An 11,127-nucleotide genomic window follows, 5' to 3' on the forward strand; every position below is an offset into this window, starting at 1 on the left:
TGGGTCAAAGAAATAAAGGTACAGCTACTTCCGGGTCTGATGCAACCTCAAAGCACGAGCTGTTTGTGGCTATTGACACACTCAGTGTGCCAATAGCCAAACAGGCTATTGACACACCGAGATGCCAGTCAGCCAATCAGAGCTTGTAACATGCCTTTACGGCAATATTTTACACAAGCAATAATTAATTAGACATTGTTCGGAAGATTAGACATTGGAATCTTTGAATCTTGGAATGAACGGACGTATTCAAGTCATGCCCTACATTTGGGTACCTGTTAATACAGCCGTTATCGTGAATGTTTGGCGTGGCGTAGTGGTGAAGAGCGTTGATTCGGGAATTCTGGTAACAGCTCCGACCCGATTCGAGTCCGTGCCGGAAGTTTTTTAATTTTTTTTTTTCAATTTTTCTTGTCCCTTTTTAAACATCCCTTTGATATAAGAATATTTTATATATAAACAACTTTTAAAGTTTCTGTTAGCATCATAAACCAAAAATAACACTGACCACAGAACATGTCATAATTTTCGGCCGTGTGGTTCCCCCGCTATCGGCAGCGACTCGGAAGAATATTTCTTTCACATTAAAAATAATGGACTCCGAGGTAAAACAACAACTATAACTTCGCTTCCTTAGTGATATAAGTTTTGAGGCCGCAAATTCTCCAATACGGCAGGAATTCGTCAGTAAACACAGCTGAAAACGTGTTCCTAACCGATCCAACATGGCTGCCATGATCACATGCGGTGACAGTAAAACTAGCACCCTATATAATAGCAGATTCCGATGTTTAAAATTGTGCCGTAAACACGTGAAAAAGATCGTATTTTGGGTTGATAATGGACACAGGATACCATTTGTATTTTTCAGAGTGTTGATTGTCAAATATAATCGTAAGATTTCCTCATTTTAGTGGTTTCTAGCACTGGGTGTGTCTATAGCCTAAACAGGCTATCGCCACACTGAGTGTGCCAATAGCCTAAACAGGCTATCGACACACTCAGTGTGTCAATAGCCTGTTAGGCTATCGACACACTGGGTGTGTCAATAGCCTCGCTCGTTTGTTATACCATTGCACTAGACTTTGTGAGAAATCATGGCCACTGCCGAAGCTTGTCCAAAGGCCAGAGTCGTGATACAACAATGCCTTAATGCTAGGCTTCAAGTCCAACCACCATCAGGAGAAAAGGAAGCTGAATATGTTGAGGTATTAAAACGTTTATAGTGACCATAAGATATACAATTATTTTTAACCTCCTTGGTTCAGCTCTTTCGTGTTTTTGCCATATCATAATGTTGTAACAGTGAGGGTCCGGGGGTTGAAGTAGCGCTAAATGACCATGCCAAACGCCTGTCAGGCTTTTGGCTCACTCAGTTAGACGGCTGCTGTCGTGATCTTGTGGACCCGGGTTCGATTCCCGGGTAGGTCATGATGTTTGTATATATTGTTTCTTTCTGTTCTACTCGCCCCTTCTGTTGTTTCAATGTAGTCGTAGTACCTTTTATCAAGGAAGTCTTAGAAAATGATATAGATGTAAAATGAAGTTAATCTTAACCTCCTTGAAGTGTGCAAATGATGATATGATATTAACACAAATGTAAATTTGAATGTGTGTTTACAAAAATAATGTAACGAGTGTGTGTTTAACAAAAGTAATATAACGTTAATGTTTTCGCTGCTTTTGTGAAAAAGTAATGATGGCCAAAACATAATGTGAATTGAATGTTGAAAATTTGTGAGTGCATTTCATTTCCAGTGATTGTAATGTAAAGTACATAATTAGCCACAGAGACGACTGTTGGCCTATTATCGCTTATACTACTATCGCTCTCGGCCAAGAGCGATAGTAGTATAAGCGATAATAGGCCAACAGTCGTCTCTGCGGCTAGTACATAATGTGACTAATTGACAGGTTGGGCGTGGTATTGTCATCTACCTGTGTTTCCTCAAAGGAGCAACAGAAGATCTGGTACAGAAGATGGGTGAGTGACATACAAATGGGATACAGAGATTTTGGCACTTTTAAAGCAACATTCTGTAATCTATAAAGACTAGTTCTTGGCTAATTGGCTTTGCGAACAAAGATTACTTAATACTTGGACAAATTACCGCAGAATGACCGCAGATTATAATTAAAACGTGTTGGCTGGTAGTTCTGTTGTTTTTGTGTACACTCATTTCGTCAACTCAAGAAGTAGAAAATATCAAAGAACTATTATTAATGCCAGTACCTACCGATGCCTATTCCTCTTGTAAGAGTCGCGTCCTCCCCCACCAGACCCTTGATTGGAAGGATCCTCAGGGGAATTCAAGAATTGGATCACTACAATGTTCCCCTACGCTTCAACTTATGGTAAATTTGACAAAACAATCGTGATTCAAGCATAACGATTTATTCTCTAAGCAATCATAATACCCTATTTTTGAGTGGAATACCCCTTTAAGCTCAACATTTTTATGTCCATGTTGTGATTTATTGACTACCCCAATATTAGGATGAAACTGATACATCCATTCAGTTCTAAAGATTTTGAAAGTATTTAGTAGAACTACACATGCTGCTCAAGTTGCAATAGATAACCTTTACTTATAATAATCATTTTTCAGTACGATCCATACTGGCAGTCAGATTAAGTGAATCTGAGCCAAACGGAAAGCTAGTGTCAGTACTGGACCTGCCTGGTGATGTGCTGATAGTACCACAGGTAACTTTTCAAGTGCTTAAGTCACCATTGACACTAGAGTACAATTCCTGATTAACCATCATATCATTTAATGAACAAAGACACTCTAGAAGGGTGTAAAAAATATATACTCCCTTCTACATCTATAAAACATTCAATCTTGCATACTTTAAGATTAGATTTTAAGTTTTAACTTTAAGATAATTTCTGCCCATGACATACACGGCAGTAAACATGGCAGCCAGATTATGCGCAAATATAGGTAGGGTCTGGAAAAAATAATATAGCTTGGGCCTTATGATACCTGGCAGATTATGTTAGCAAATGTTGCTCGTTAAGCATAGCTGGAGTTTCTTTCTGTTTTCTTATTTTTCCTTTTGGGTAAGGGCCCCTCTTCACTACATAGTAATATGCTGATTATATAAGAGTGATCCTTGATTGGAAATTCTGATGCTTTGTGTTGAATCATGACTTAAAAGCACACAACAAAGCACACAACACTTGAAAGATTTGTTCTTTATCAATGAAATTCATTGAACAATCTGTAACAAATGTTTATCTGTCAGCTGTCAGCCATTACAAGTGGAAAATGGAGTCATTTACCATAATTTTCTGTATTTTCTTCTCGCATGACTTTTCCCCAATTTTTTACTTGCAGGCAACTCTTGGCGGTAAAACCAAAGGAAAAGCCATGCAGTACCATTCCAACATTGCTAAGATAGAAGGACAGGAGCTGTACACTAAATTCTGTACAGTGTGTGCAGAGACATTTGAGATAAACACAAATACGAAGGAAGCAAACAAGACTGTTAAACACGGTACTTATGGCAACAGACAAGTTTTAAGTGTTGTAACTAATGGGCCATACACACACGTACTAGACTTTTAAACTCTTTTGTTGACCTACATGTATTAGGTACAAAGCAATGAATGATTGGGACAAAAATTGTCAGTAATCGTTTATTTGTAAAGTTCTTATTGCAGTAATCTTAAGTTAGACCACGTTGATGATATGATGACAAGTTCATAGTACCAGTATACTACACTACTGGCACTTTTACTACACTAGTACTGGTGCACTTCTTAAATACAGGAGTGAATGCCTTGTTTGCTGTAATGCCATGACGTGTTACAACATATATGGTGTCTATTTTGAAAATTTGCCATCTTGTTTTTTTCACCCATCTTTTTTTCACCCTATCTCATTATTTTCTCAGTCTGCAAGGATGTCATCCATGAAGTTTACTTGCTATGGCCTAATTCACTGTAGAATACTGTAAATGCATTTAAGTTCGCGGGGATTTAACTTCGCAGTGGCGGGGAAAAGGATTTTCGCAATGGTTTCAATTTCGACGTAACACCATAGACTGCAGTCTATTACCATAATAGAAAAATGTTCGAGGTGGTTTTAAGTTTGCGGTGAAGTGGTCACCGCGAAAACCGCGAACATTAATCCACCGCGAACATTTTTTCATTTACAGTATTACTGCCTGGGATGCCTTCTGTTTGCCTTACTGCAATTTTGATTAAATGAAATAAAATAAAGTAACTACCACAAAATAAATCTTTGGAAATGGCAATTAATAAAAGTCATGATTGTTTCAGTGTACACAGTTGAAGCCTGTTGGTCGGTAGCACAACGAATAACCACACACTTCTGTTAATTGCACAGAATGCCATATTGGAGCTATCTGTGATCCAAAATTGATCTCTTGGTGATATTACCAACATGGAAGAATAGATTATTTTGATTAAAAACAAAAATGAAAATCACTGTTTACATTCATCAGTCAGGAGAGACTTGACAGTCTTCAGTAAGATGTCGGGATGGTTGAAAGTAGGTTAGATGGCAATTTGCGCTCAAATGGGAGTAAGTCATTTACCGGTCAGTAGATGGTTAGCACATGTTCTGCGCTAAAAGATAGGCATGGTCTAAACCTGGTCTGACTGCTCCTGAACTACCAACGACTTTAGTCAGCTAGGGTTCGGTATCCATGTTCGGCTATGTGTAGCCTTGGCTTACCATAGACTAGCTAGAGTGTTTCCACATACCATGATGGTGCAATTTTCACTATTATGAGAATGGCACAAACTTGTATGTTACTAGTAACTGAAATAAATACAGCAATGAAATAAATAATACATATCAAAAAATATAAATACATCTACAGGATATGTCTACTAGTAGTTATTTTAAACTTTTTATCCAATCAAATCGCAGTGTTTTCATTCCCAAGGAGAGAACTCTGGTTTTCTCAGTATCTTAAGACAGATGTTCTTGTACTGATCGAACGCGTCTTCAAACCCGTTTCCTTGTACAGTCACTTTACCCAGGATGTTACCGGAGTCACCCGCCAGTACAATGTCACGCTCGGGGTCCACGATGATCTTCACGTTTCCTAACCCATCCTCAACAATGCAAGCTGCAGCATGGAAGTCTACCAGCTCCTTGGCTTTGCCTGATGCAAAGGTTTGTATGTACCCTACAAGACTGTATCTGCCCGAGGGACACGGCACAGTTGGATGAACGCCCCTCAGGAGGTCCAGTTGCAATCGTACCGAATCTCTGCCCGGTAAGCAGTGCAAGTACAGCTGAGTCAAGGTCAAAGACATACAGGCATTAATTTCTAGCAGTTTAATATCTCCGTCTTTCGTGAGGAAAAATTCCAAGTGGGCTTCCTGGTTGTCAAACCCATGAAATATCATCCTGTCCAGGACTTTGTCGTAAGCCTGCCACAACCGAGACTGCATGTCACAGGAAAGATGAGACGGGATTGCAAACCCGAGGATGCACTCGGGTCTGCTTTTGAAGTAGAGGTTGTCGCAGATGGCCCAGTGAATGATTTCCCCATTGTAAACACATCCATCCACTGTGAAGAGTTTTCCTTCAATATACTTCTCTACCACTGCCATGTTACAGGTAGCAAGAGGGTATTTCTTGAGATCGACATATTTTTCAACATAGCGTCTCATGAGGCTGGAATCAAACACTTCTCTCATGACCACTTCTGTGCCAAACTTGCGCAAGTCATGTGCGGCCTGTAACAGCTCCTCTATGGTGTTTACTTTCTTTACCCCTGTAGACCGCAAGGAAGAGGCGGGTTTCACGATAGCAGGGAGGCCAATCTCCTTTACCACTCTGACTGCATCTTCCTCTAATTGAAGAGAGTCCAAGTCTAATCCCTCGTGAGGTATAGGGTCTGGGTCCAGGACCTTTTGTGTGTAATACTTGTTCATACACAAGAAGACAGACTCCACACTAGGGCCACGGAGATGTGGGAACTCCTGAACCAGCGCTGCGTGAACGACCGTGGCTGGTTCAGTCATGCTCAGAACAATATCGACTTCCCCTCTCGCCTTGCATTTGTCCACATACGACAGCATATCCCGATGTCCACTGGTAAAGTAGCAGCTGCCTATGGTGTAAGCATCATCCCAGATGAAGTTATACAAGCCTGAGTCTGCAGCAGCCTTGGAGGAACTCCTGGTGAGTGGGCTGGAGAAGGGAACCAGGACATTCAGGGGACGTTCTGCCATCTCTTCTTCTACCTGGAACCTTGGGAGACAGCCAACACCAGATATCAGTAAAAATACATCAGTATGAAAATGAATACAGACTACTAGTAAGTAGGTATGCTCTTCATAAATCTAATAATAATAAATTATATCAATAAATAATATCTAAGATATGATAAGCAAATTGTTATAGTAGCCTTCTCTCTTATGGTTATTTTTAAAAAACTTCAAAAAGCCATGGTCAAGTTTTTGAGAACAACAAGAAGATTTGAACATTTATCAGTGGCGGCGGCACCGTGGGGGCAGTGGGGGCGGTCGCCCCCACAAAAAGTAGGTCGTGGGGGCGTCGCCCCCACGATAAGATAAGCTGAAACACACAAAATCAAGCTGAAACTCTTGTGTATATTTTCACTAATGGAAATTTCATCAAATCTCGCTAGTCTACTGGCAAAATTTGGCCCTGAAAATGCAGGAAATGACGTTTCAGAGGGTCCAGATTTCAAAATTTCAAAGGACCTCCCTTGTGAGGATTCGCGCCTTCAGCACTGGACATGGTGGGAAAATGCTACCGGAGCGTCGTCCCCCAAAACCTTTCTCTAGTAGAAATTTCATTATCAAACTTTAGATTTGTTTACAAGCAAACTGTTCCCTTCAAGTGCAGGAAACGGCATTCAAAGTGTCCTGATTTAAAAATTTCTCCAGAACTTCCTTGCGGCGGCTTGCGCCTTCGGGGCTCACGACGACGTAGTGCAAAATATGTTGGTGCGTGGGTCGTCGCCCTCAAAAATCGTTTTCTCTACTAGAAGTTTGATTAGATTCAGCTTAGTCTGTCTGCAAAATTTGTCCCTCAAAATACAGGAAATGGCGTTTCAGAGGGTCTAGATTTTAAAAATTTCCAGAACCTACCCTGCAACGGCTCGTACCTTCGCCGCTCAAGATAGTAAAAATATGTTGGGGGTGTCGCCCTCAATAACTAAAGTTAAAACTATACATGTATTTTTGATACAAATGCCGTTGAAGTTAGCCTAATCTGGCAGCAAAATTTGCCCCTCAAAATGCAGGAAATAGCGTTTCAGAGGGTTTAGATTTGAAATTTTTCCGGGGGTGCATGCCCCCGGACCCCCCCTAGAAGGGTCGCGCCTCCGGCGCGACGCCTCGGGCCTTCGGCCCTCGATTTAGTGATATGACAAATATTCGCCCCCACAACTGAAAAACGGTGCCGCCGCCTCTGTTTATAAGAAGAGAATGAGAACTACAAATGAGAGCAGATGACAAAAGAGAAAGGAGGCTAGAATTGCTCTAAGCACTATTAAAGTGTGCAAGAGCCGACCAATTGGAAACAGCAGCGAGTGTGAAACGCATGTGTTTGGAAGCACAAAGAGATGGAAGAGAAGGAAAGACGACCAACTACCGACAAATTGAAGCAGGTAGACAGACAACAACAACAACATGGTAATTATATTTCCCCTGTTGTCTTTGCTGGTGTGGTCTTTCTTCTTCTCCAAAATATTTTCATTATGTCCAATGGCGAAATTTTTAAATCTGAATCTGCATGTTCGCAGGTAAAGTTTGCTGGTAGACTAGTTAGGTTAAAGGAAATTTTGAATACGCTTTATGACCGGTTAGCTTTACGCCTGACGCGATAGCCAGCCCAGGTAGACATCCCAGCCTTTTCCGTAAACCCGCACGGGGTACGCTCTACGTTGAATTCGAGCAGTCCTGCTACGAAATACGTAGAATTAAAACCACCGATTATGCTCTACGGAAAAGGGCTTGGGGGCCCTCTATATTATGCCTTTTTCAGTGCTGTACTGCCTGTCCGACAGCACAATGCTAGCAGTCTGTCCTATTGTTTACATGGAAACCTTTCGCCAGATCTCTCAAATCAAAATCATGTTGACACCCGTGCTTACCTGAGTTTACAATCTACACATCGGCTGGTTCACCTGTTAGCTTTGGACAGCACATCCCAAAAATTCGGTAAAACTTTGGAGAAGTAGAGGTAGAAAACCTTTCTTATTTCACTCTCACGGACAAGTGAGAGACATGAGAGGTGCTGTGTCTTGGTCGATGTGTAAATGACCCAAATTGACCCGGAAGTCTTGTAGATTGAATCCGTTTACTTAGCCAATGACAAGACAACATTGCGGGGCGTTGTCTCACCATCACCCAATCAGATGACTCATTTCATAGGTGTTGTTCTCAGACATTAGATACAAAAGCTCCTCCCCGTGACGACATTGGTTGGGCCCAAATTCGCGCACAGAATACTGGGTAAAGCAAAAAATGGCGGCGCCCACTGAAAAGGAACCCGCTTCTGGATCGGAAAGCGATCTTACCGACGAGGTTAGGAGAACAGCGGAGGAACTCAAGAACCAAGCAAACTCGTATTTCAAAGGTAAGTACACCAGTAAGTTATATTCGTGATATGACAGAGTTTGGATCATCTTAGAATACCAGAAAGGTCGCCGGGCTGTGCGTGGTACTCACTATGGTGCTGGCTGTTGTTGTTCTCCATCAGTCCATGGCAAGTAATTAATCTCTAATCTACACTCCTTGGCCAGTTTTAAACTATCTTATGCCACCATAGGATCTGCTTGGAGATTAGCAAGAAATTGTGCTGTTGTTTTTATTTTTTCTAAAACAAGATTACACAACTCTACAGTTTAAATACTGTTGCTAGCCTATGTCTCAAGTATCAGGGCGATACGATTCTTAACTGATTATGTCAAATTATGCCTTTATAGGCCTAGAAAAAAATCTTGTGTTTCCTGTTTCAGTCCTGAAAATATCATGGTTGGTAGGTAGGGTTTATGTTTTTTTTTCTTGTATTTTTTTAAAGGCTGACCCAAACTCTAGTGACACATAATTGCAATACAGGTGAACAAATTGAAGTAAACTGAAATGCATTGTCTCTCATTGTCAAACCCTTCCACTGCTGCATGAACTTACACCCTGCTTCAGGAATTTTGTGTAAAATGTAGAAATTGGCAAGAATGAACTCCATAGTGTTTGGGACTTGTAGTGACTGTCGTAGAGTTAGTTTTACAGTAGCGCCACATATGTAAAACTATACATTTCAGGAAAGCTAAAACCGGTCAGCCTTTTTACTGGAAAACACAGGAAAACACACGAAGGAGTGTATAATCTACTGAAATACAGTATGTTTTGATGAGTAAACATGACAGGTTGCTATGTTTTGCCACAGAATAATCTATATATGGCCCTGGAATGAAGAAATCGTCAGAAAATGCATGAGACTACGGGCCGGACCGCTGCCGCCACCCGGCGGACTGGACGTGCTGATTGTGCAAATTTATGTAACGTTGACGGCTAGAAGCAAGCTTTATTAAGAAATACAGAAAACAGATTCTTATCACAATCCGAGAAGATTCATATATATTATATTTATGCCAACTATAACAGATTTTTGCACTGAAGTTCGGTAGGTATCAGCTGTCTTGTTGTGAAAGTATCAGACCCCGGTAAACAAACAAATCACATGTATTCTGCAATGAAAACAAACATGGCCGCCGGGTAGCGGCAGCGGTCCGGCCCGTAGTCTCATGCATTTTCTGACGATTTCTTCATTCCAGGGCCATATGTAGATTATTCTGTGGCAAAACATAGCGACCTGTCATGTTTACTCATCAAAACATACTGTATTTCAGTAGATTATACACTCCTTCGTGTGTTTTCCGGTGTTTAACTGTGTTTTCCTCTGTTTTCCGGTAAAAAGGCTGACCCAGCTAAAACCATGCACAACAAGGTGAACATAGCATGCTAAGATTCAGCTGCAAAGTCACCAAAATATCCCCCAGAACAGTGTCACTGACGAAGGATAGTGGATTCTATCCGAAACGCCTGACCGTTTCAAAACCATATCCAGTTGCTTGAGTTACTACTTTTTGGTGTATCCCCCAGAACCTTGCAAACATGTCCTCGCTATAAACATAAAAACAAAGCTGTTTCCCCAAAGCATGCTAGGGATGACCGGCGATTGCTGATAAATAGTGATGCACCAATGACACACCAGGGGAGGGCTCCAACTTGTGTCATGATTTTGTAGTGGAAAGATCACATTTACAGTGGATCAGCACAAATTAGGGGGCACACCCCAGTTTATTTGGGGTTTCAAATGGAGGCGGCACACCCTCAAGTCCAGCGACCATCTCTTCCAGGGAATTATCCTGAAGCAAAATAACTGGTTATGGGGTGAGAGGATATTCCTTCAGCTACAAGACCAACTGAGTTTCGATCCTTCAACTTCTTTAATTTTGAAAAATTATAAGGAAAAACCATTATTTTCATGTCAAAAATGATGCACAAAATCGGGCATTTTCGCATTGGATAAAACAGATGAAGCAGATTTTTCCGGCAAACACGACTGATACTGCCAGAAAGAGGAAAGTCTAAAGAGTAATCCAGGCAATTATGAAGAAAATTCTAGTACATGTACTACAGTTTTTTTAATCATCCAAGACGCGCGGCATTGCAACTTGGCTTAACACAGCGCTTCAGAGGTCAATCTAGGTCACCGGCCTGTTTACATTTAGGCGTAGGGATATCCCGGAAGTAAGGCGCGGACCAAAACACAATTTGCACCAAAAACACACCATTTCCTACGCTTTTCAGCCATGTAACCGTTTAATGTCATTTCGCAGGAAATAATGAGAAATCTCAACTCAAACATAGACCCTCGGAAGCCTTTCGTCACTTTTTTGTCGCGCACTACCTCGGACCCCTGTCGCGGAAGAACTGGGGTGTGCACCGTTAGATCACTGTGAACATTTCAAGATTAATACGACCTTTTACAGATTCTGGTATGATGTCAACATGATTGTTTTTCAGACAAAGGCTATGAGAAGGCTATAGAGTTCTATAGCAGAGCAATCGACCTCAACCCTTACAATGCGGCATACTAT

At 41.2% G+C, this 11,127-nt stretch overlaps 3 protein-coding genes across 3 annotated transcripts in view; 2 read left to right on the top strand and 1 right to left on the bottom strand.

Moving 5' to 3' along the window:
• Positions 1 to 4,333, top strand: LOC118425261 (D-aminoacyl-tRNA deacylase 2-like). Its single transcript, XM_035834051.1, has 5 exons — positions 1 to 61; positions 1,061 to 1,208; positions 1,915 to 1,984; positions 2,610 to 2,707; positions 3,345 to 4,333. Exons 2-5 carry the CDS (start codon positions 1,098 to 1,100, stop codon positions 3,573 to 3,575), a joined length of 510 nt encoding a protein of 169 aa, XP_035689944.1. The 5' UTR covers positions 1 to 61; positions 1,061 to 1,097; the 3' UTR covers positions 3,576 to 4,333.
• On the bottom strand, positions 3,636 to 8,302 carry LOC118425218. Its single transcript, XM_035834022.1, has 2 exons — positions 8,116 to 8,302; positions 3,636 to 6,242 (listed from the first exon to the last, which is right to left on the bottom strand). The coding sequence occupies exon 2, from the start codon at positions 6,221 to 6,223 to the stop codon at positions 4,913 to 4,915; it is 1,311 nt and encodes a 436-aa protein (XP_035689915.1). The 5' UTR covers positions 6,224 to 6,242; positions 8,116 to 8,302; the 3' UTR covers positions 3,636 to 4,912.
• A 110-nt stretch (positions 8,303 to 8,412) lies between these two features.
• LOC118425200 (serine/threonine-protein phosphatase 5-like) overlaps positions 8,413 to 11,127 on the top strand; it is a gene marked incomplete in the record, with an annotated part of 18,665 nt that continues 15,950 nt past the window's right edge. The window contains 2 exon segments of the mRNA XM_035834021.1: positions 8,413 to 8,600; positions 11,054 to 11,127. Coding sequence (XP_035689914.1) covers positions 8,489 to 8,600; positions 11,054 to 11,127 — 186 coding nt within the window.

This window comes from Branchiostoma floridae, chromosome 1 (genome assembly GCF_000003815.2).
Source record: "Branchiostoma floridae strain S238N-H82 chromosome 1, Bfl_VNyyK, whole genome shotgun sequence".
Classification (NCBI taxonomy): Eukaryota; Metazoa; Chordata; class Leptocardii; order Amphioxiformes; family Branchiostomatidae; genus Branchiostoma; species Branchiostoma floridae.